The following is a 26006-nucleotide window of genomic DNA, read 5'->3' as shown; positions in this document are numbered from 1 at the left end:
GTTTTTTGTATTACCATGAGGCTAAGGAATGAGCAACTTAAATAAATACATGGCCGTGCACTAGGGCGAGATTGTAGTGAAGACGCTCTTGATGATCAAGCCTTTCTGTTTACACATTTGTCATTACGTTCTTCTCCTTTTCCAGGTTTGGATTTTGCGTGTCACTGGCCATGGCCTCCTCACGGTTAGCAAACAGGGGTTGGGGCCCGACTTGAGCCTTTTCCTTCTGCTCCTTCCTCATTTCCATTTCAGCCACAAGTTCTCACTCTGTCACCTGTGCCCTAGTAACAGGCTGACATGTAAGAGTTGACTTCCATATAGATGGAGGTCACCCCACGGTATGACTTCCCTGGGCAACCTCCTCTCTGCTCCCAAGACCAACCCTGATGGTTTGCTCTCAAGTCAGTATGTCTCTCACCATTAGATTATATGTTTCATTGTTTGTTCACTGCTTTATCCCAAAGCCTAGAACAGGGCCTGACACCAACACTTTGCTATTTGGTGACTCTAGCTGTCAGCTCCCGGACAGCAAGCACTGCATCTTAGTGATCCTTCTGGTCTCAGTGCCACATATGGCAGCAGACCTTTGGCAGGTGTTCAGTAAACGTTTACTTGATTGCTTTACTGAAACAATCCTCCTGTAAAGAACGGTATAAGGATTTAAAAAGCTACCCCAAACTGTCTCTCATTACTAAACTATATTTGGGGCCAAACAACATGGGTGACTCCAAGGCTACGTTTCATCAACATGCTCCCCAAAATAAAAATGACCACACCTTGCTGTCCTCTGGGGCTTAATTTGCTACTCTGAGAAGCTAATCTCTTTAGCTCTGCTCTAAAAGTCAAGTCAAATACCTCAGTGTGGGCAGGGCACCACGTTTTATTTTAACCTATGAAACTCTCATGGTTGGTCACCCTTGCAGCAGGGCCGACTCGGCTCTGATCGCATACATCTGGCAGGTGGCCCTCAAACAGAGGAATGGGCCCGGCTGGCTCCTCCCTTCCAGCCAGGTGTCTCTACCCACAGCCAAACGATGCTGACAAAAACAGAACATTCAAATCCAGAAAGGACCCATCTGTTCACAAATGTATCTTCGTTTCAGATACAGTAAGAGGATCTACCTCTCAGGGTGGGGTGGGAGACCCCGGGGTCTAAGCATCATCTCCTTTCTACCAAGCCCCTTCTAAACTATCATTCTCAAAAGATTCCAAAATCTCCCTATTTCTATGAAGTTGAGTGATGAATCGAACAGAAAACATCCCGACAGTTTCTTGTCCTCTGGACCAAGCCCAACCTACAATGACACCAAGTCTTCTGGCTGAAGGATGAGTAATTCAAGAGATGCAGCTGCTAGAGGGTTTGGCAACCAAGGCACCAGGAAGGCTTCTGAAATGAAAGGAACAGCAGGGACTGCCTAATATTTTGGCCTGGCTTTATTCACTGGAGTGCTCTCTCCCATTCTTGACTTCCGCACTTTCTTTTCCCCCTACCCTGACCCAGCTCATCTCTAAGATGGTCCATATATGATGCAATCTATAACTGGCCACCACCACCTTGGTTTAATGAATTCTTGTACAGTCAGGATGTTCTATAAATGTGTTCCTGTATCAATGGCTAGTAACTCAAGGGCAGCAATTATATGTGATTAGTGAGTTTCAATAATTCAACTCATAACAGCAAAGAACATTCTAACAGGTGCTTAAAAATACATTTGATGAACACAATGGACAACTTTATGAACTGTGTTTTTTTTTTTTCTTTAATTACTGAGATAGCCAATACTAAGAATGGAAACCAGTTCGAAAACAGCTCTCAAATCAATTAAAACCAGCCTTTGACTGTCAGGTCAATGTCTCAGACATATCAGACCAAAAGTAAGCAGGAAGCATTTAAATGAAAAAAAGAAAAAAACATGTCAGGCAGTAGAGGGCTGAGCAATGACACCATCCTATAAAACTGAAGTATGAGAGCTCATGGGAAAGTCCAAAAAGGGAAGTTTAGAATCCAGGACTTTGATCTCAACTCTTCCCTGATTCACTGTGCAATCTCATGCAACTCATTTAACCTCTCTGGGCTTTGGTTTTCCCATTCCTAAAATGGAAATAGCAGTCGCTGCTGTTCCTCCCTACTTTACAGAGATGCAAATGAAGTCCCTATAATCCAAAGGAATTTCAGACTTAAAGAGGAAACCATAGCCCAGAACAGTTTAGGAGCAACATAAAATTCAACAGTGGAATTGAATAGAAGAATGAAATAACAGCAGATTATTTTTAAAAACAGAATTCTCAAAGAATGATGAGAAAGAAAACAGATGGACTAAAAAGATAGTGAACGTACTACATAAAATTAAATTATCCTCCTAATGGTTAAATTGGTCTTTTACGTGGCAACTTGGAAAAAGTGGAATGGTGAATATTAAAAAAAGAAAAAATAAGTTAATGTATATAAAAGCAAAATGTAGAAAATATTGTGAGAAAAACCATTCAAGATTTTTATAGTGAGGATAACTCTGTGAAATTCTTGCTCTAATTAAAAGTAGGTACCGCTCAAAAAGATATAAGAGATGCAAATTGCTTTGCAAGTGAAAGTATCACAGACACTTACGGTTTGGGGAAATCTTGGCCACAGACGGACTTAGATCCTCTTTCCCCCAAATGTGCTCTTTTTTCCCTAATCATTCATGCTCCTCGCCAAGTAACCTCCACCTAATTTTTATGTAGGGCTAGCCTGGAGACAGTTCAGCAATGTTCCCCACAAATGTTGGTAGTTTGGGCCTAAAGAGCCAGACCCTATCTGCATTAACTGAAGGTAGACCAGAAAGCCTTGCCCAGCCATGAGCACTTCAAATAGGTCCAATAGTAAGACTGGTTGGTTGGCTCACGGCCAGCTGGGCTGCCCCATCTGGGACAGGCGCAAGTGAGATTCGTTTGGCAAGTTTGGCTTGAGCCTGAGAACGAGACAGTTACACAATTTCAATGTAAGAGGAAAAACGTTTGTGCTCTAGCTCCTCACACCTGCATGTGTTCAAGTACACATGTGTGGGGGTGGCAGCGAGAGGAAGATGTTCCTCTCTTAAAGGGACAGCATGTATTCAAATGTAGTCACCTCTTTCCTCTAAGTAAACCCACAAATAATTCTTTTTAACCAGGCTAAACCTAACAGACACAAACTTGGACAGCGAGGCAGCTAAGCTCAAATCAGGAAGTGGGTTTCTTTATAGCTTTTTCCTCCTGATGTTTTCTAGGTAACTGATTCTTTTAAGAAGTCACCAGAGATGGGTTAGGTTTGGATTTGGGGGTAGAGAAGAATTTTGTTATAAACCAAAGCAATGTTTTTTCTGGCCCGTGTAAATTTGTAAAGAAAATGCTTTCCCGAGTAGGTGACGTGAAGAACTAAAGATGTGTTCACTGACTAGGGTTAGAGAATAAAGCTTCCGAAGTCTAAGGCCTGTGTGTGTCTTAGTAGGATTTTCAATGCAATTTCTGTATTGTATTGTATCCTGGGGTGACGTCTCCCCAGCATACCAAGAATGACAGAACTTATTTTTTCAGCATATGAGAACTCTTGGGGAAGAGAACCAGATCCTAAGTGATCACTTGAGCACTGAATTTTTGAAGCAAACCATTTCTGAACACTCCTTCAATGGAAAAGGCATTGTAGCCAGGTTGGGTTGAATATTAACACCGCCATCGATGGTGGCAGGACAAATAGCCTTGGGAGGCCTTCATGAGAAACTGCTCCCACCTCGGCTTTGAATGTCAAACGCCTCCTCAGAGCTGTGCCCTATAAGAATTTCTCCGGCAAACCAAGTCCCATCCTAGTTTCAGAGTTTAAACTTTCGCATTCAGTTACCTCAGGAGAACTTTCACTCTCATCATCTCTCAGGGAGAGGTGAGTCAGACATAAGACAATGTGACTGGGTTCATTAGGGTCAACAATACGCACGAAAGCCTGTCATGGGCCCGGAGAGCATCGAGACCTATGGTCTGGAGTCCTACTACACAACTGGTCAGATGGAGAAGCCGAGTTGGGTAATCAAACAGGCACGCTCTTCAGTCGCATCTGATGTGGTCATCAAATTACCTGTGGCGCTCAGGTCTCCTGCTGCTGGGAGCATAACTGGGTTGACCCCATGTCCACACCAAGGCCAGGTTTCCTGAGTGGGCATGGTGGAGGCACAGAGGCCAGGCCTGTGGGATGCAAAACTTCTCCACTGGGCAACTTGGGCCCGAGGACGCCCCATCCGCCTGACCAGAACTGACGTGGAACTGAGCTGCAGCTGGAGACCCTTCATACCAAAATGGCTCTCCTTCCAGCTCTCCTTTTACAGGTGTCAGACCTGCATCATGGACTGAGGTTCTGCCTACCTTCTTCTGCTCCCTCCCTGTGTCCTTTGCAGATGTTTCCCCCAATAAATGTCTTGCTTGCAGGCCTAACCCTGTCTTGGCATCTGCTTCTCCACAGACTCAAACTAATACATTTACTCATATCAGGCATTTTCCTACTAACTGTCTGACATCGTGAAAAACTGTGAAGGCATCTTCTTTGTTGTCTGCTCTATGCCTTCAGGCTGGACTCCTTCCCGCTTCTGAACCTCAATTCTTTTGCTTGTAAAATAGGGATAACAGTACCTTCCTTGTGTGGTTGTTGGTGATGGTTAAAAGAAAATAAAGTATACGAAAGAGTCTAGCACCCAGAAGGAGCTTAATACATGTGAGCTGAGCTGAATAGCTCAAGTGAGCTAATCAGGTACTAAATATGCGCTGTGCCCCACGACACTGCCAGCAATTACTATAATTCCCTAAGTAAAATACACTTCCCTGATCTCTAGAAACTTAGAATTGTACTGGAAAGACATAAAAGTTTGGAAGATGAAACAGTAGTAGCAGTTACAATTTATAGAGTACTTAGTATGTACCTAGTGCTTTTCTGGGTGTTTTGTATAAACTGATTGACTTAATTCTCACAACAACCATATGATGCAGGAGCAATTATTATTACCATTTTTCAGGGGAAAAAACTGAAGCACAGAGATGCTAAAGAGCTTGCCTAAGGTCACACAGCTGGTTAGCGGCAGAGCGAAGGCAAACTCTGGTTGGCTGGCTCCCCATCTGGTGCTCTTAACCTCCACATCACCAAACATAACCAAAGCTACACAGCATGGAAGGACAGCCTTCTTGCATGTTTAACCTGGGCTTCACACCTTAAGGGCACACAAAGTGCAGGCCAGGAGGTGCTGATGGGCCTGCCAACCTCCAGGGTCACATGAAATTCATCTGAGGGAGGACAAGGACGAACACGGCTTCTCCTGAATCGAGTCTCTACACGGAGGACCCAACCTCACTCTCCGTAAACAGGGAAGGCCATCCAGGGAAGAGATGCCAAAGGGTGAAAGCAGGAATATCTGGGACATTCTGGCAGGGCCTTTCCCAACAGAGGCTGTGGGGACTTTCCAAGGCTGTTGTTTAAAGGCAACAGGGACTTTGTGTGGATGCCTCGGCAGCACCCTGGCCGAATTCAGCCCCGTGGAAACATTTTATTTCAAAGGCAAAAGAAGTGGAGCTTCAAACTGGAGACAGGGTGGAATTTTAGAGCAGTTGCCACCCAGTTCCACCATTTGCAGTTAGATTTAGAGAAACAGTGACAAAAAATGTGGTCCTCCTTGAAAACACGCATGGGGGCTGTGCCCAGAAAACATGGGTCAACTTGTGACCCTTTCTTGTTCTCCCAAACCCAGGCACCCACTAGGCTTCAAATAGCTGTAAACAGCATCAAGGGGAGAGGTATATTTAAAGTATAAGCGAACTTCATGTGCCCCAAAGGCAGCCTGAAAATTACTACCATATCTGGGTCAAAACGCTGAGGTGGTTCAGCCAGCTGCTACTTTCAAAGGAAACCAGTGGAAACAGAGCCTCTGCTTGTCACATTTTTTAAAGAAAAAAAAAAAATTTTTTTTTAAGGAAATTAAGAGAGAAGATAATCGTCCTACTCTGCGGCCATTTTCTATGGGTGGCAGATGATTAAGAAAACCTGTCACGAAGCTAATGCGTTAGAAAGCAAAGACAGTGACAATGACATGCAGGCAATACAAACAGGCTTCTGCTCCAGGCAGGTTCAGATCTTTCAGGGAATTTTCCATTCCAGTTCTCCAAAGTATCTCTCATCAATTTCCCATCAATAACTCAACGACATGTTACCCCATCACTCCATGGAGATCACAAAGTCCAGACCAGGGACTCCCTAGGGCCCACCACCAAACATAGGAGAGTCCTTCCCAGCTCCTGAGATGCTTCTGGGAGGAAAGCTCCATTATGGCTGAGGGATCTGCCTGGCTTCCTGCACTGTGAATCACGGCGCCAAGATCTTCTCTTCCTCTCCATCCAGGAAGCCCAGGGATACTCTATGTTGAGACTATGACATCTGCCTGCAAGCCCATCCTGTCTTTGCCCAGCCAAGAACCTCATTTAGACATATCAATTCCCTGGGCCTCCCTGTGAAAGGTGGCAACTGTGCAGAGTGGGCACCAGAGTTCTATGAGACTAATGCTCTTGTCAACAAGTTGATTCTTCCTGATTTTCATCATGCAAACTGTCTTTTATCAACAGCATTTCTATGGAGGCTGAGAAGCTTTTATCTTTCAAGACCTGATTATTTTCTGCTTTGAATTTTTGTTGATACTATGTGTTTCATTAATGGAAGCATGCTGAATCATTCGGTGTTGTTGAATTTTTGGTAGGTAGTATTTTTTTATTTTTTGCCCCCACCAACCATCCTACCCTCCAAGTTCCAAGGGGCATACCGTGTCCCACTAATTCTACCCCCAGATGCTCCCCCGAAGAAACATTTTCAAAATTTCTATGTTTCCTGCCCAAAATGCACAGACCTCAAACAACACCCTGTAGAAATAGTAATCTGCAGCACGCGCCCATTTTTTCAGTTTCAAACAGTCATAAAGGCCCCCGCCTTGAGGCAGCATGTACTGTCATTGGGCAAGCAGCTTCTCAACGAACCTGAGGGGCAGAAAAAGTGGGTGGGCAACCGTGTATCCCAATGGTCATGAAAGAGATATTCCAGAGCTTTGCCCAGTTAATCCCTCTAAATTGAAAAGCTCTAAAGTGTCCCTCTTCAGCCAGTGAAAACCCTATGGATCACAACAGTCTGGTCGGCAACCAATCATGGGAATGGTGCAGGACTGGGCAGTGTTTCATTCTGTTGTGCACGGGATCACCATGAGTCTGGGTCCCCCTCAACAGGAACTAACAACAACAACAAAAGTATTCTAATAACGTACCTACCTGGACTTAGAATTTTAAGAATCTTCTGCACAGATTCATATTGCACTACTCACTGGCTCTGCTGGCCCCTTTCTTTATCACTAGCTTAGGCTCATACCAAACGTTCCCTCAGTAGTTGTCTGTACCTGACTACACTGAGATGATTTTGCAATTCAGCTGTCCTTCAGAAAACGATGATCTCAGGTCATGCTGCCAAATCTCAGGTTTCATTCTGAATTAGAGCACTCTGAAGCACTCTCTTTTACAGTAAAGCTATTTGTTTTCCAAAACATGTTTTAGCAGTAGCTTTGGGTTAAAAAAAAAAAAAAAAAAAAAATTTTTTTTTTTTGGGTTATTGAACCCTAAAATGAACTAGGAGCCAGAACGCCAAGGTTCTCTATCCAGCTCAGGGGCTTTCTTACTGTGTGATGTAAACTGGCTCTAGTGCCATCTATGAAGTGGTGAGGAGACGATTTATTCCAGGTCTGAAGCAATCTGAGAGGGTCATGAGTCGGAAATGAAGAGAAGGCATGGGTCAGAGGGGCACACACCAGAACTCTCCTTCTCTAAGATGCGTTTTTTTTTTTTTTTTTTAAGATGCGTGCCTTTCTTGTGGTGTCTCACACATAAATATTTGGAATCTGAATTCCAGATAGTCCCAAATTTAGCTTTAAGGCAACTGAGGGTCTGTATATTTACAAATGTGCACATAATTATAAAACATAATTTTGTTACAGTTAATAAATGGCTTTGGCCTTAGCCTTTTTTCAGACTCCCTAAAAAAAGAAGACCCTAACCACTTCATTCATAATCTACCACCAGACCAGCCCAGTAACAACCATACAAGTGATAGGAATTGGACTCTTTACCTGTGGATTTGGCTGGCAATCTGGAATGAAGTTCAGTAAAGGTGATTTACAGGCCAATAACTCAGGGCTAAAGCCAAAGGTCCCTCGCCCACACGCCCCTAACCCACATGTAGAGTGTTAATTAGTGACAAGTGGAGACAAGGTCCCTAATCATTCACGAGGGACAAGTGAGATAACCCATGAGCATCACCATCCCTAAGGTGGAGCAAAGAAACTTCCGTCAGGAGAGATAGCTGGCATTTATGATTCATTCAGAAGCTACCATCTCTGTACATTGCCTTGCATAATTTACTTTTTCTGTGCCTCAATTTCATTATCTATAAAATGGGGAAGGAAGGAAGAGTGCATTTTGATAATCTGGATATATTAGCCTACACCTACTAAAATTGGAAAAAAAAAAAAAAAAAAAAATGAACCAACCAACCAGAGATGTCTCTGTTTTTCAAGGATCTAGAAAGCATTCTGCTCAGGTCTATAAAATATATAGACGACACTGGGCCACTCCTCTCAGATTGTTTTGTAATTAGAAGGGTTTCAGGATGTATCTTTGAATAAGAGAAAATAGAGCTTTCTGATTTTATCAGTTTGATAACCATAAGCAGTTCATAGCAAGGTAAGAAGGTACATTTTGGCGGAAGCCAGCATTACGTTTGATATATTCTTAACTCAGCTCACAGGCAGGCTTTCAAGCCATGTTATCTGCCCCCACATCTTGACCTAATTTAACAAGTTGCCATGGGAGCCCAGAGAAGGTTGATGCAATTTTCTTATCTTTGAAGGAAGAATGTAACTGTGCAAGAGAATGTGAAAATTCAGTTTGTAACTGATTTCCACACTTACAGTGCAGTAACTGAGACATCATATGAAGAAATAAAATGCATTCCTCTGAAGGTGACAGGGACAAAGACCTAGGCTCCTTGTGCAATGTCCAAAAGACGGATTCTCTTCCCAGCTCAGAGAACCCAAGCACACACCCGTTGTTCACCCCAAGTAGCAGCAACGTAAAGACACAAGTGCTCATACTGTGTGGCCACACGCACCCTGGAGCCATCTAATTTTAAGGGAACAGTCAGAGAAGGAGAAGAGACCTTGAGAGAGAAAATAGATGCCACTTTCACGAGCAATACAAAAGTATTCCTAACACTTGTACAAAGATTTCCACTTTCCAAAGTACTTTTCCAAACTTTAAAGCAAAGACACGTTTAAGGGCTCTGCAGTCACTGCCTGCTCCTCAGGTGGTAGAGGAGCTGGGTGGGTATGGTCCATTCCCTTCTCCATGCCCTAGCACTGTGTCTGAAATGAGGAGGGGCCGTACCAGGGTGCAAGAGTCAGGGAACTCCCATATCAGATCGGCGGCACTGCTGGGAGGAGATGGCTACCAGGCATGGTGCAGAGAACAAAAGTCACCAACATTTGGGCCACCCCTCACATGCCTAACAAGCCTGACCTTCATTTGGGCTAGCAACAAGAAGGAAATCCAGTTCAAGTCTAACGACATGTATAACACCTGGAACTCAACAAGACAGTGAACCCTCATGGGCTACTAGCACTTATCTATACTCAATATGTGCACAGGAACAATATGCTGAATTAATTGATTTGTCACAATTGAGTTTTTTCTTCTACATCTCAAGCAAAGTCTAGCACTCATTTCTTTAATTAATATGTTTGGCTCCATTATGTTTTCACAGATTGCCTCCCACCAAGATCAGGATGAACACAGCTACCTCACTAAAAGCAGAAAAAGTACAAGGTAACTTCACCCAAAATCATACCATGTGTTAGAGCTGGGAGGCAGCACAGAGGACTTCTGTTTTCTGGGCTATTGTTCTCGGCACCATGTGAGCTGGCATGAAAAGTTAAATCCTCAATTATGACAAAGAAACATGGTGAGATGCTTTAAAAAATGTTTTTTAATTTGAATGACTATGTCCATCATCTTCGAGTTCTTTGATAGTTACCCTCCCCCTTTGCCTCAACTCAATCAACGTTTTATTCCCTTTTCCGTGTTTGGAGTGAAAACAAGTCCTCAAGGGGCGTAAACAGTTTACGCTAGGCTGTTGAACAAAAGGTCTGCAGTTCAAATCCACCCAGTGGGGCCACAGAAGGAAAGCTGGAGATCCATTTCTATAAGATTACAGCCACTGAAAACCCAATGGGATACAGTTCTACTCTGACACGTGTGGGGTCGCTGTCAGTTGGAACTGGCTTGATGGCAACAGGTTTTTGGAGGGAAAAAAAAAAAAGGAAAAAGCAAGATAGAACAAAAAAGAAAGAATACCTATTAAACAATCTGTCCAAGAAAAAGGGTGACATCACACGTAACTCACAGTTCCAGACGTCCTGGGTGTGTGCTTAAAGGCGCATTTGATGCTCTGATCTGTTTGGCTCTGCCTTCAGACTGCAGAGAAGCCCCTTAGGCAGCATTTTAGCGTTGGTTATCTTGATGACAGTTCATGTCCCTAATTCGTATGGCACACTCATTCTTAGTTCGCAGAATTTCCAACTTATCCCTTCCCTCTTCTCCTTAGTAAGAGCTCCAAGAAACTGGTACAGTCTGGGAAAGATTCCTCAAGTCTTGGATAATCCTTGTCATGGTACTATGGCCATCTTAGCCAAAACCCTTTCAGTCATTCTTGCAGACTATTAGCTCTGCAGGCTTCATTACTTGCCCCCGTTTAGAAAACCCAATAACTAACACAGTTAACACTTCCAGAGGAGTTCACATCTAGGTGGAGACCAGGCTTTAGCCACTTGTAGAAAGACTTCTCAGTGTGTCTGTGGATCCTTACCAGAATCTCACCCATTGATAGTTGACCCTGAATCATAAACTTCACAGCTTTCTTTGAACAAAACTCAATCTTTAGAACTTAAGTCAGTTCATTTAACTTCAGTATCCACTAAACTGCCCTAGCTAGCTGTATTTTCAGTATCCCCGGCCTAGATGCTAAGAGAGATTCATGAAAGCTGTAACTGGGGAATTATCATTGAGAATGTTGATGGTGGTGATGGTGGCAACTGCGCTAGGGAGAAGAAAGGAATATACTTAACAAAGAGAGAAACTAAGTGGAAGATTTGTTATTAGAAGTGAGGGTGGAAGAGCTATAGAAGGGCTGACTATTGCACTTGAGCGACTAACAGGACACTGTTTGCCCTGCACCGCAAGAACCGGAAGGGCACCATCATTCAGAGATACACTGCTGCCTCCCAAGTCCATGGAGTCATTGTAGAGCTACCTTGGCCTTTTCTTTCTCTTCCTAATTAAGAAGCACTTCCCCCTCCTTCATCAGTATATCCAACTGAGGTGTAGCTCTTAAAATACCTGTATATCCTGAGAGACTTAATATGCTTTCCCTCATTCCAGACGTCTTTAATGGAAATGGGTAAATTTTCCAGTAATCTGCTGGTCACAGTTGGAAAAGAATTTCCTCGAAAAGTAGCAAGTACCCACATACTAGAGATACTCGAGCAAACATCACAGGCATGTTGTCGACAGAATAGAGTAGGTGATCTTAAGGTCTTTTCCTGGCGTATGGTTCTATGAAATGTGAGTCCTGTTTCATATAGAGACTTTGTCGCTCCCCAAAACATAAACATAACTCTTGAGTACTTACTTCATTCAATGAGCTGCACTAGAGGCTGGGTGGAATGCAACAAAAAGGCACATTCCTTCACTTTGAAGGGAGAATAATTTGTCTAAGCATTTGAATTGTTTTCTAAGGGCAGCTGGTTCTCCTAGAGAAAAACAAGGCTGCCCTAAATGCAAGAATAAGGGTCTAGCACATGCTAAAGATCAGACAGCTCAGAAGAAACACAGCTTCTGTTGTTTGTCTTCAGCCAGGTCAGTTCGTAACCCACACAGAGTCCCCAAAAAGTAGCCCGTCTAGGGTGGAGGAAATTTAAGCCAATAGAGGCCAAGCTCACATCTGAATGATCAAAGCTTAAAGTAAGTTCCACTCACAACACACTTTCTAATTTTTAGAAGATGCTACAGCTTTACAGAAAGAATCTGATAGTTAACACTTCAATACTTCATGGATATTTCTGATCTACTCTTCAAATGTTTCCAAATTTACGCAACATATATGCCACACCCCATTTGGAGAATGAATTGGTTTGCTCTACTACTAGATTTTCAATGAGAAGCCAAGCTCTCAACCTACATCCTCCTTTCTCTAGGATCTTCCTTCACGCACCACTACCACTGCTTTTGTTCCTTCAGTCTGAGATCTTTACTCTAAATAGGATATTACAGCTCAGTAAGGAAAACAGGTTTCCTACGTAGGGCAGGATGGATCTAGACAGAGATTAGGGTGACGAAGGACACTTTGCTGACATTTGAACAGCAGGCCTAATAAGTACTATACTATAGAAGGACTTAGAGTCTAAGACATTCTTAGGCCTTTGAAAGAGGCTGCTGTGTTTTATGTTTAGAAATACCGGCCAAGAGCAGGCCAGGAAAAGTCCCCTGACACTAGGCCACTGGGCAGAGTTTCCAGGGGCACCAAATTATGACAGTTCCCTTTCCCCAGATATGGGAAAATATAAAAAATCTAGGTTTTTCCTACCACTCTTAGAAATGGCCCCTGGGAGCAGAATACTACTATTCTATTGGCTATTCCCAAGCAGAATGGCTAAAGAAATTGCACTGACTTCTTTGAGTCTCCTTCTCGCCATAGTCCCTGGGTATATGCACACAGAAACATGCACACCCACCGAGGCTGCCTAGGTAGCTGTAGGGTGCCTACCTGTGTAGCCAGCCAGAGCAGCAGCAGGAATGACAGGCTTGTCCTTGTTGAGGTCAGCACGGTCACGCACATAGTCCTTGAAGGTGCCCTTGGGCTTGTGGTTGGGCAGGGCAGCTGGATAGTCCTCTGAGTCGAAGCTGTCATAGGAGGGGACACGCTGCAGGCTGTTGAAAGATGACTGGCTGCTCCAGGACTGGGTCAGGCGGTCACAACTATCGTAGCTCTCTATGCTCTCAAAAGAGTCCTGGCCCCCGAGTTTACCTAGAGGTAAAGGAGGAGGTAGGAAGAGGACAGGGGAGGAGGGATTGGGAAAAACAACAGCTGTAAAAACCCTCTTATCAGAGGACAGACTGCTAATCAGATCCACAGGAGGGATGGAAGAAGGGAGGGGGCCAGAGGGAATGGAAGCTTCAGGGCTGTGGGTTTGCTCTGGGGAAAGCAGCTGCCCTGGGCCACAATATGAGGGTCCACTCCCACTCTGTGCCCTGTTTTCCAGCTCTGAGTTCAGAGATTCACAGTTGAATACAGCTCATATCTGTCAGGAACAGACAGGAAAATTTAGGACCTCAAGAATTCTAAAGCCAGACATCAAAAAGCTGAGAAGCACACACGTTATTATGGAATTTCTGGCTAATGTTTTAGACCCAGTGAAAACTGGAAGAAATCAGAGCAGCGTTAGGCTGAATTCCCTATTCCAACTCAAGCCAATGAGGTGATTTCAAAAGGCCCAATTGGGCAAAATGTTTTGGTCATAAGAAAAAAATTCCATTAGACTAAGAGCAGACTGACCTTCCTTGGCCTTGGAACTAAAGTGTTATTTTTTTAGCGTTTTTCCCAAATACTATTTTAAAATGAGATATAAGCCCTGCCTCTATTCCTTCTCAAGTAGAGAAAAAAGTGACAAAATATGTTATCCAGGTGATAAAAAAAAATACTGTCGCTCTTCTAAACAGAAATCTTTATTCTTTGTCCTGTCCATGTACAACGCTGGACTTGAAAATAAACTTCTTTGGAGAATGGCGGGTGATAAAAAACAAGAGTCAAGTAAAGGGTTAACGCCCAAGGCAATGTCAGAAACTCTTCACTCTGTGAGTCGCTTTAAGTCATTCTTAGCTGACCACAGGATCACGCAAGTTCATTAATTTCCCAAACCAGGTTATAAACAGCTGCTGCGATTGCACAATAGCTCCTGGAGAAATTTCCATTGGCAAAAGTGCCCATTAAAAAGGAGGCTAACACAAAATTCTAGAGGAAAATAAATGCATCTAAGAGCTGAAACGTTTCACAGGAATGTTTTCCATGTTCTACTTTTAGATGCCTTTCAGGCAACCTAAGTTAAATCATGAGACTAGACGACCACCTCAATTCATTACAAGTCAGGAGACTAAATGAAGTGACCAAGTTTGTGTAAAAATGCCTGTAAGTCAACTCTCAGTGGTTCATGGGTGGCTGGTCTACTATAAATTTCAAATCCCAGAGTAAGGCTGGCCTGTCCATCCTCAGACTGGTGAGCTTCCAGTGTATTCTCCCCTACGTAACGATGGGGATTTGCTCAAAACGATGAAAGTCAAGTATGAACAGGTGCCCAAATATGCAGCAATTAGGAAATTGTCCCTAAATAAGAAGATAATCCCAAATAAAATGAATTCCATTAAGTTTTTTTTTTTTTAAATAATCCACTGTTTCAGATTTTCTGGACCTCTTGGCCCCTCCATCACTGGTTGTAACAGAAAGGTGGCTGTTTAAAAGCTTCATCTCATTCCTTCTTCGAATCATCCATTTGAAGGAAGGTCATCTCCAGAAGCATATGGAAGAGCTTCACGGAGTTATGAGCCTCGCCTATGCAGTCCATGGGTCACATGTGCAACTCTTTCTTGTGATTAAAAATGAAGGAACTGTCCTTTCCAGAAATTCACATTCAATGACTCAGGAAAACAGCCCACAAGAAGAATGTCATAGCCTCTTTTTAACAGCACAGGAAATTTTGTGGCATCTCATAAAAAGGTGTTTGCTCATACCAGCTATTGATCTTAACAGTCATTCAATTTCTCTACAAAGCAAACATGCCAAAAGCCTAAGAGAGAAGATTTATATTTTCATGAAGAACACCCCACCAGGTCATTGATATTTAGGCAGTTGTTATACTGGAGCCTCTCTGAAAGAATTCTCTCTCTATAAGCCGTTTTTATTTTTGGAGGCATGGAGACCAGAATTTCCACAAGCAAGACTGCTGAGTTTCCAAGGAGTCCCAATAAGCAAGAACACTGAACTAGGCCATAACTCCTCTCTGGCAACCCCTCAAACATAAGCCAAATGCAAGTCTGTTGAGAGTTGCGGTTTAGAGCAGCAGGCTGCTTTCATTTTAGCTCTATTTCACAATCCTGGAGCTGGGAACCTTCATTTATGGGTATTTTCTCCCAAAAAATGGGTTGAATCCAACTGGATTAGACACTTGGTTATGCTACTGTGTTCATGCAGGGCAGCATGTATCCTCTAAGACGTCCAATGACCAACTTTTCTGAGAAATGCCTCAGCAAGATCTTTCCCAAGCCATCTGGCTCTGGCGAGCAGACCTCCAGCACTCAAAGCAATAGATGGGGTAGCCTCACACTCACTCGCTGAGCAACCAGCACAAAGACAGCTCTTAGAGTTCAAGTAAGCGGGATACAGAGGCACGTTGTGTGCTATAATGTACTATATGAACACTATGGTTATTATTAGTAATCATCGGCCAACAGTAATGCTTTCAGTCTAGACAAATCAGACCATCTCAGATTCAATCGGCCCTTGGAATAGGTCCTGTTTACAGCACTCCCAACATGCAAAAAGCAGCCCTGCACAAAATGGTCCTTCCCTGTGTGGCCTGAAACTTGGAATGAGAAAGGAGGAGTGAAGCCAGAGAGAATTGCCTCAATGTCCCTTTGTAAGGGTCACTGTTTGGTCTACAGTCATTAGTTGGGGGCTGACGGTGAGGACCAAAGACATGAACCAAGAGAAAGAAGAAGAGACAATGACCAACTGCAAAAAAAAAAAAAAAATCAAAGCCAGGCATAATTTACGAACACGGTGAGAGTGAATTTACCCAAAGTTAGAACCGGGCTGAGACCAAACCCACAGCCCTGGTGGTACAACAATTAAGAGCTCAGCTGCTCACAAAAGGTTGGTGGTTCAAATCCACCCAACGGCTCCTAGGGAGAAAGACCTGGCGATCTGCTCCCATAAGGATTACAGCCTAGAAAATCCTATAGAACAAGTCTACTCTGTCATATGGACTCACTATGAGTTAAAAATCCACTTGATGGCACCAATAACAACACACACACATATGTATATATAAACCCCCACAAGAAAGAAAGTCTTTTAAATGCTCTGACCATCCTGAGAAAAAAGATACTCAGGTACAAACACATGTGTATATGTATTTAAATAGACATACGCCCAAATATTAAAAAAAGAGAGTCAGAAAGAGGAAGGTGGGGCTGGCCCCACCCATTCCCTTCTGTATGAAACCCAAACACCCTGGGGCCCTGAGAGAGAAGATAACAAGTTCTGATTTTGACGGGGACCTTCCCTATGCAGGGCCTGCTGGGAGGAAGTGTGAGCCTGAACACTTGAAAAGGTGACAATGTGTAGGGCCCATAATGCCTGGGGGAGGGGGGTGATTCTTCAAAGTAAAAATGCCTTTGGGGTCCTCTGTGAAAGCCTCAGAAGAGACATCAGGGTCAGCCTGTGAGCAGAACTAAGAGGCCAACCCATGCCTGTCCGGTATTCCCTTACTAAGGGCTTCTGAGTGCCACTTTGATCAGCTTTCTTCTTTTCTGTTTGTTATTCGTTCCCATTTATCCACCTGAAAAGTCATCTTTTTCAACTTCTTAGAAACCGGCGGGTTCTTCCTGAAGGCACAAATCCCTCCCTCTGATAACGTACTTTTCTCAGAAACAAAACAATCTGCACACTTTCCTAGGTGTGCTGTTTGCTTCAGTGTCTAAGGCCTGATCCTAAAAACGGGGTCTATTTGTTTACCTCTTTCTGCCTATGTCAGCTGGCTCTACTTTGCAACATTTTACTTTGCCATCAGTGAAAATTTTATCATTATCATCATAGTCATGTCAATAACATTTTCTTCTTTTGGAAGCTCTGGTCACCTATTTCTCTGGTCCTTTAGCTAAATACACACTTTTACCACACTGCTGATGACTGGTTCCAAATGAACCATTGGTTAACCATCTTGTATCTTCCCAAACCAAAGAAGTCACAGAAGGCTAAGGCTCCCGGGCTGAGCAGCAGAGGTCCTGCCAGGTCCCCGGCCGGGACGTGCACTGTGACTGCAGATGATTGGGAGGCATGCGAAGTTGAGTGATGTTCCCAAAGGTCACCTGCGCCATTTTTACTTAACTGCGTCCTCCTCGAGCAAGATCCTCTCGAAGAAAATAAAACATACCTCAAAAAAAACACTACATCCAGCTACAGTTACTATTTGGGTAAAATATCTTACCCAAAAAAAGAAACCTGATTGTTTCTCCTGCCAAACTTCAACGCCACCATGAACCCATTGTTTCTGTCATTATGATGGACTTGGCTACAAGTCCATGATGGAAAGTTCGTAATACGTACACAGTCTAAGATAAAAAAAAAAAAAAAAAAAAAGCAGGCTGAAAAGTAGCAATGTACAGGGCCAGTACGTAAGAAAACCTGGGATCTAGAAAACTCACCAAGTTAGGTAATTCTTGGGAACTCAAGAGCTTTTAGAGATGAAATCTAACCTACCACGACTGGTCCTCCCCACACACATGTTGTCTGAGGTGACGACTTCTTGTTTGATGGCAAAGTAGTCAGTCTGCAAGGTGTCTGTCTGGAGAGGGTCCCGGAGAATGACTGAAGGGTAGTCATTTTCATACTTGAGGGACAGGAGCTCCTCAGAACTGATGGGATGGAGTGTCTGGTAGGACTCTGTGATGAAGCTGGGCTCAGAGAACTCCGACGGAGGGACGCACTGGGCGTGCTCGATACCATAGCCTGGAAACAGAGAGGGTTTGCAGCTGGAGAGGGGAGAGCTTTCTATTAAAGCCAGCAGTTCTTCACCCCCACGATGTGGAATAGGCTGGCTACCTTAGAGAATAAGAGGAAAATATTTACATCAGAAGAGCCTTGATCGCTAACTTCACTCTACTACCTAATAGCTATGGTCCTTGGCAATTTAATTCCCTTTTCTGCCTTTTCAGCTATAAATAGGGAGGATGGCAACCTTCCTCCTAGTGCTGTGGTGAAGATCAAATGAGAGTATACGCACCATTGCTGGCACATAATAAACTCTTGATGCATGGGAGTTAATTACTGTTGTTGGATTAAAGTAAAATAAAAATCAATCTTTTTAAGACAACCTTTCTAGCCTATCAGATAAGAACTGTTCTACACTAATTCTCTCCCTCTGGTCACCTCTCCAACAGGCTTTTGTTGTTGTCATTGTTGTTAGCTGCTGCCGAGTCGGCTCCCAAATCATGGCAGCCCCATGCACAAAGGAACCGGAAGATTTTCTTTGTTGAAAGTACATCGCCAGGCCTTTCTTCCTCCAATATACTTTAGGAATCTCACACTAGGAAGGAGAAGGCTTAGTGTCTGCAACAGAGTTTAACACTTCCTGGCACACTCTTGAGGATGAGTGTCAGAGAAACTATCACCAAGAAAACCCTATGGGGCAGTTCTACTCTGTCACTTGGGGTCACTATGAGTCAGAATTGATGACGGCAACAGGTACTCTTATTCCCACAGGTAAAAAAAGGAAAGAACAAAAGCCAAGATCAAATCCCTAATCCAACCTTCTGGTGGCCACCATCGTGCACAAGATCATGTAAGATTTAGGGGTTTAAAAGTAAGTTTAGGGTCATGTGGTATTCTCTTACAGCAGATGTACTGGGTGACTGGTATGTGGAAGGTGTCGGAGAGCTCTGTTGTTACTGGGTGCTGTTGAGTGGATTCCACCTCATAGTGACCCCATGTGGCAGAGCAGATCTGCCCCATATGGTTTCCTTGGTTATAATCTTTACAGAGACAGATCGCCAGGTCTTTCTCACGTGGCACAGCTGTGTGGTTTCAAAATGCCAACCTTTCAGTTAGCAGTCGAGTGTTTACCCATTGTACCACCAGGGTACCTTATCTGAGAGTTAGAGTGGGAACCTGCTGGTTAATAAAACATATAAATGGTTGAAAGCTTACGCCTTTGTAGCAAATAACAAAATAAATAACAAAGAGGATTCTGTATTTCAGCAATTATTATTTTCTGTGGAATTACCATGAAGGAGCCTGAGGCCAGCTGGCACAGGGACCCCTCTGTAGGTTCCCCTTACCCTGAGCAAGGTGAGGAAAGTGGTGTGGAGGATGAACTTACTAATAAAGTAATCCGAGGTATAACGGGACTCTGGATAGGTGGGGTTCACTCCATTAACCTGATACGGCTTCACATCCTCTGCAACAGACAGGGCAAGGAACGAACAAAAGGTCAACACACGAGTAACAAGGATCCTGGATACAGGGAGCACAATGACCCCGCCTCTGAGGAGAGCCACATGCTCTTGAACTGAGCTTGGTGTCTGAGTCTGCCCTGACTGGGGCCTTGTCTAAGGATGAGATCACAAAGGGAAGGCTAAGCGCATGGTTTCGGTTGCTACAAAATGGGATTTAATATCTTGGAAAGGGGATCAGTGAGTAATCTCTAAAGGCTGAGAAGGCATTTGGCCTCTCCTTCTAGATGAGTCTGTGTTGTATGTGTGTGGACCACACCAGAATCAAAGGCCAGACGACATCTCCAGCGTTACCAAGATCAGTCCCCAACCTTCAAGCTTATCAATTCCAACAACTTTTCGGAATATATTGTAGTCTTTAGACACTTAGGGAAACCCTGGTGGCACAGTGGTTAAGTCCTACGGCTGCTAACCAAAAGGTCGGCAGTTCAAATCCACCAGGTGCTCCTTGGAACCCCTATGGGGCAGTTCTACTCTGTCCCATAGGGTCACTATGAGTCAGAATCGACTCGACGGCCATGGGTTTGGTTTTTTTTCGGTTAGACAGAGTTTCTCCCCTCCTTTTCTTCTAACAAATGATTTTTGTTGTTGTTGTTTTTTAACTGCACTCAGGTTTCAAGTTCAGGCCCAGGCAAGAAGCAGGACACCAGGCAGGTGACTCCATTTGATGAAATATGACTGGGTCCATATACAGGGAGAGGAAAACAATGTAACCAAACTGCTGCCCAGATACCAGCTTCCCTGGGAATGAGAGAGGAACATCTGTAAAGGGTAACTAAGGATAGAAAGGCTCTCCACTGGGCTCTGAGGACCTTTGAGATTCTCTATTAGTCTAGAATCCAATGGTGTGGTCACTGATTCTTGTTTGGAGTGCTCTGATTGCATTTCACTCTAAGAATCAGACATAAAGAGAGAGTGTTGGTTTGGGTTTTTTCCCCCAGGTACTTGATAGCTGGTTGGGAGAAGAGACTGCAGAGAAAACAAGTTTATGCCTGCAGAGAAAAACAGTTTCCAGTTGAGATAAAATGATTAAACTTTGCTTTAACAGCTTATCAGATGGAAACATCCCCTGTACCTTTGGCCTTCCACCACGCCCCAAGCAGCTATGTTCTTTTGGTAATGAGCTGTTCTCGTTTAATTTCAGAACAAAAGCCAGAGCCTCAGTACAAACACCTTGGTCAGCCCTTCAAAGATCTGGAGAGGGACGATTCTTACTGCCTCTCTCAATAGGAGACTGGGTGGGGTGATAGAACTTTTGTTCTCAAACATACTGAGTCCACTTCTCCTAAATTACTCCTCTGCAGTCAGGTTGGCCAAACTGGACTTAGCGGCCCAGAGGCTCCCCATGAGGCCATATTATCTTACGAAGAACATGGGACAGGAGGTTAAGTAAAAAAAGAAGCCCCAAGTTTAAGGAAATGAGTGATCTTGAGGAAATCACCTAACCCGAGCCTCATTTTACAGATGAGGACAATAATAGAACTTGCCCGTCCTATCTCATGGGGTTGTTTTGAGAATCAAAAGAGAAAATGTATGTTCAAGCTCTTGGGAAACAAGGACATGCTATGTAGGTATTATCGGTAACTATGATCAGAGACCTGCCTCAACACTCCAGAACACCAGGGAGCTCCATTTTGATAAAGAGGGGGAAACATTGTATTAGCAGAATATATCTGGGTGACACAGTCTGGTGGAATCGGCTGTTGTGCTTGTAAGTCAACCGTTAAATCAGATAGCTTATGAGCCTGCCATGTCTCTCCCCTCTATAAGCAGGTCGCTGGTGTCAACACGTGCGTGTGGGTGTAGGTACAGTTCCACGGAGAACATGCTGGAGCTTCAGGGAGCCAGTGCAGCTGCCCGCCCACTGGTCCCCTGCCATCACAGTCACAGGTTCACCTATTCCTTCACTGGGCTTGTTTATTTTTCAACAGAAGCTGGAGAGAAGGAATAAAGATAATACTTCTGTGCCCAGAGCAATCTAATTTGGGTCCCTCTTGGGGATCGCAGAGTGGAAAATATTCTTAAACAAAGGAAGGTATTGTATGGAATAAAAGTGCTAATCCTGAGCTTTGCTCCCTTTTCCCCAGCATCTGTGCCAAGGGCTGGAGCTGGTGACCACAGGGAAGGGATGGGCCTGGGTTAGAGAGGGCAGCGGGCTTCTAGGCTTACAGTCAGCTGGAGGGCACTGCTGACTGCTGGTAACTGAAATTTATTTTAAGAAGAAATTCAGAAAAATAAGCACGCAAACACCCAAGTTTGCCGCCTGCTGCTGTTTCTGTCTTCAGCCAGGGCTGTGGTACATGAGTCACTTGGTCCAAAAAGGTTGGAAGAGCCTGGTAGAGGAGACCATATCATTGCAAGGTTGCAACATGGTGTCCTGACATAACCCCACCGTTGCTGCTCCAGATGTAAAAAGGGTACCGCACTCCTAGACTTTCAAGTCAGTGGAGGGCAAAAAAGCCTATCTAATTTATCAGCTCCAAGAGGCTGAGCCTTCTTGCCAATGTGACCAGGTATGACCACGGCCACAGATCAAAGGTGTATGCACTAAGACTGTCAGGAAAACAAGCCATCTTAGGGCTGGCTATGGGCACTGCTGCTTCAAACAGGGCACGGGTCTGAAATAAGGACTGGGACCAGAACTTTGCATACCAAGAAGACTTAGGAGTCCAGTCTTGCTAAAGATTTAAAATCACGGTGTGACCCTGAACCCCCAGTACACAGAAGAAAAAGAAATGAACATTTTTTGAGCACGTGCTAAATGCCAGGTACTGTACTAGGCATTTCTCTGTACAGTGGGAGAGGACCCCCGCTCCCTACCTCCTCTCACAGCCACCCCCCACCTCACCTTGTTTGCATACATTTACCTTTCTGCAGGATCTCTAAATGCTCCCATAAGATGTCCCCAACAAAGTCTGGGGCCAGCTCAAGAAAGCAGTCTTTTCCTAGGGCACAGAGGGCCGCTCCGTTCATGCAGAACTTCTGAAAGTCCACACCCTTCAGGCTGAACTCATTCACAGCCCACATCACCCAGTCCCGAACGTGGGTCTCTGTCCACTGCCGGGGATCTGAGGGGAGAGATCAAGTGAAGATCCAGCAGGTCAGCTCTGAACTCTTACCTGAGCCTCAGGGCAGACTGCTGAGGCTGAGCGTTACTCTTGGTTCACAGAATTAGGAAACACCCACGTGTACATAAATGCCACTGGGCACCTTCCATAACCTTCCTCCCCACCTTCAATCCTCACCTTCAACCTTCACCTTCTCTATTTTGCCAGCTGAGATTACGATAGCTAACCAAAGCAACACTCAAGTATTCTCTTCCCTCCATTCGGACTCCCAAGGATCTCCTCCCTCACTGCCTTATTCCCCTTAGATTTACAGATTTTTAAAGCCCTGAGCCAGAGAAAGAATGGTTTCTCTAACAGCAGTAATAACAAAGTAAAGTGTCTTCTGGAGATGTCACCCTGCCTTGCCCCCGCTCTTAACTATTACACTTACGACCATGATTCTTAATGACTTTTATCTTCGCCAATTATGTTTAGTAATAACCATAGCAATTAGTAATCTTAAGTCACTGAAATGGTACTTAGTAACAACAACGTTATTAGGTGCCTGTATTACACCAGATTTCCTACACAGTATATACAAATCACAGGTCCTGCTTTCAGCACTGCTGGAGAACAATGCATAGTCTCCAGGAATGGCCCCGGATTTTACATGGCTACACCAACCCATGACCCTTAAAGAATTTGGGATGATGGCAGGCTGTGATGTACACAGCACACCTGCCCTCAAAGTTATCCCCTTCAATTTGATAGACTGCTTTATGAGATGTTAAAGAATCCAGTCGTCAGAAGTCACTTTACTCCTCCTTGTGATCCTCAGAGGATGGGCACTGCTGTCAGCTGAGGTCTGTGGTCAAGCAGCACACATGGGAAAATATGTGTAGACACATTCACGGAATCTATCTAAGGCTTTGGTTTGACCAGGCTGGGGCAGTAGAACAGGCCCCACCTAAAGGCAATATTATTCTTACTCAACAGAGAACTGCTCTTTTTGTTCTCAGATTGTTCATAAAGTAGTCCTTGGTAGAAGCTTAAGTGCTCTCTAGTCATTTCTCCTTTCTGACAAATCTAGTCCCCTTACAGTACTGAATAAACTGTTTCAGATTCTCAAGTATAAACACATTGTATGTAAAATAGAAAGGAAACACGAACACATTCCAAGAACTCCAGGTCACTGAACTACTTCCAGGTAAGTTCAATGGTGGCCCAGGGTGACGCGCTAAGACAGTGCTTCCTAAACTTGTTTCTCAAACTTGGAATCACTTGAGGAGCTTGAATAGATAGATCCTGATGCCACCAGAGATTGTGATTTAATTGGTCTGGGAGAGGGCCTAGGCTGTGGAATTTTTTAAAGATCATGAGGTGATTCTAATGTGCAGACAAGTTGGGAACCACTGCCACGACCAAGATGGTGGGGACAAACCTAGGAGATGGAGGAACCTTAGCATGTGAGTCTATGATTGTTCTAACAGATGCCTGTAACTATCCGTAGCTCCTGATTGAAGTGTGGTTGCTAATGATGGCTACCTAACACCACAGGAGAGAAAACAGGCCCTTCCCCAGGGTCCAGCCCCAGCCTCTCTCTTCCCAAGTATCCAAGCATACCTTTTGGAATTCCCAGTCGTTGCTGTTCTTTAGTGAAACCGCTAAAAGTAGCTTTCAGTGCTTGAGACATCATTTCTTTGCTGCTTGGAGTTAACAGTGGGACATCTGCACACTCCATATCTACAAGAAAAATAACGAAGGGTAAATAGATAATTAGCCACCCAGAAAACACAACGGGGCATAGAAGGGCTGCAGAAGAAGGCACGCTGAGAAACAACCACGCTAACCATCGTACCAGAGCAGGTAAAATCTGGGGGGGATTTCCACAATGTGATAGGGCCCTGAAAAAACCCTGACTCTTGCCTACAGTGCCCCACATCCCTGCAAAACAAAATACATTCATTCTTTCTCTACAGCTCGGCTAGTTTACCCATAGTCTCTGCTTATCTTTTGTACTCACTGGGAGTGCTAGGCACTGCCAATTATCTATGACAAGGAAATACCGATGTTCATTCATTCAATAAATAATTATTCAGCACTTGCTATATACGGGAATGAGAGAAACAGGGTGAAGAAGACAGAAATGGTCCCTACATCATTAGTTTTGCATGGGATTCAGTATTAACAACTATCTACACAGTTCACAGTTAAACGGAAACCCTGGGGGTGTAGTGGTTAAGTGCTACGGCTGCAAACCAAAGGGTTGGCAGTTCGAATCTGCCAGTTGCTCACTGGCAACTCTATGGGGCACTTCTACTCATAGCCGGAATGACTCGAGGGCACTGGGTTTGGTTTTTTGGTGGTTTTACACAGCTAAACATTTATACAATGTCAGTAAGGGCTTCAAAGAAAAAGCCTAAGACTTAAGGTGAACATATAATAGGCACTCTAGCAAGTCCAGAAGAGTTAGGAGAGGTCTCCCTTAAGAGGAAGAAAAGAATAGGCCAGCAGTTCTCAAAGTGGGGTCCCCGGAACAGTCAGTCCCATTAGGCATTTCCTGGAAATTGTTTTAAATGCAAATCCTCAGGCCCCTCCCCAGGCCTCCTGAATCAGTAACTCTGGGGGTGGGGCCTAGCAATCTGTGCTTTAACACAGAATCCAGATGACTGTGATGCCCGTTAAGGTTAAAGGTCATGTCGAGCACAACTTCCCACATGAGCTTTTGGCAGCAATAAACTTTAATACAGTGATTTCCAGGAGCCACCTTCCTCACCCATCCTTGCTATCCTAGACAGAAGGAAGAGCGTAAATAAATGAAGGTCATACACAAGGGGAGGCCTGCTAAGTTTTAGCACCAAAAGGTCAGTGCGGCTGGAGCATGTGATCAAGGGCAACAGTTGCTTGAGGTGAAGTTGAAGAGGTAAGCAGGACACCCATGAAGGAATGTACGAGTCTATCCTAACTGAAATAAAAAGCTCCCGAGAGTTTGCAGAGTAATGACACAACCATGTTTTGTTCTAAGGAGGTGGCCTTAGCTGTTCTGTAAAGGATGGTTTAGGAGGAAAGGATGGATAGATGTAGGAAGACGCGTCAAGAAGTTCTTACATAGTCCTGGTGAGAGATGATGGTGGCCTGAACTAAAAAGGTGGCAGTGGAGATCATACAAGTGGATATATCTGAGGTGTGTACAGGAGGGAAAATCAGTAAGACTTGATTGGATGGGTGCGTAGTCAGTGAAGAGGAACAGGGTATAAAATCTGCAGATCAGCGAACATTCCATCATTTGCTGTGCCATGTGCGTCCTGGTCTCTGTTCTGTCCAAGTCCTCCTGTGCTTGTATACCATGTTCAAACAGAAGCACATAAACGGGGCTGAAGCTAAATATCTGAATTCACCTGGAGCATAACTTCCCGCAAGAGGCTCATCGGTAAAGAAATAGCTTGAGAATTCCTACTGGCCTTTCTGTGATCTTTTGACAGCAATACACTGTACTGCAGTGAATTCCAGAAGCTGCCTTCCTCACATTAAGTCTTCAAGTGTATCAGA

At 44.2% G+C, this 26006-nt stretch overlaps 1 protein-coding gene and 1 long non-coding RNA gene across 6 annotated transcripts in view; both read right to left on the bottom strand.

Annotated features, from left to right (window-relative positions):
- The window catches only part of ETS1 (ETS proto-oncogene 1, transcription factor), a 73428-nt gene that overhangs the window by 10242 nt on the left and 37180 nt on the right, over nucleotides 1-26006 (bottom strand). Inside the window, exons 2-6 of one of the 5 annotated variants that reach the window (XM_064268881.1) lie at nucleotides 24081-24200; nucleotides 22278-22478; nucleotides 19278-19355; nucleotides 17660-18001; nucleotides 12893-13153 (exon numbers count right to left, since the gene is read on the bottom strand). In XM_064268881.1, the coding sequence (XP_064124951.1) occupies nucleotides 12893-13153; nucleotides 17660-18001; nucleotides 19278-19355; nucleotides 22278-22478; nucleotides 24081-24200 (1002 nt within the window). The remainder of the gene's footprint in view (nucleotides 1-12892; nucleotides 13154-17659; nucleotides 18002-19277; nucleotides 19356-22277; nucleotides 22479-24080; nucleotides 24201-26006) is intronic. The other 4 variants (XM_064268882.1, XM_064268884.1, XM_064268885.1 and 1 more) reach the window with 4 other exon arrangements.
- Nucleotides 1725-12886, bottom strand: LOC135227804 (uncharacterized). Its single transcript, XR_010317995.1, has 2 exons — nucleotides 10475-12886; nucleotides 1725-9990 (listed from the first exon to the last, which is right to left on the bottom strand). It is a non-coding gene; the product is annotated as an uncharacterized LOC135227804 (long non-coding RNA).

Source organism: Loxodonta africana, chromosome 15 (assembly GCF_030014295.1).
Source record: "Loxodonta africana isolate mLoxAfr1 chromosome 15, mLoxAfr1.hap2, whole genome shotgun sequence".
Taxonomy (NCBI): domain Eukaryota; kingdom Metazoa; phylum Chordata; class Mammalia; order Proboscidea; family Elephantidae; genus Loxodonta; species Loxodonta africana.
Note: the sequence above shows the minus strand (reverse complement) of the source record. Positions and strands in the feature narration are given on the sequence as shown.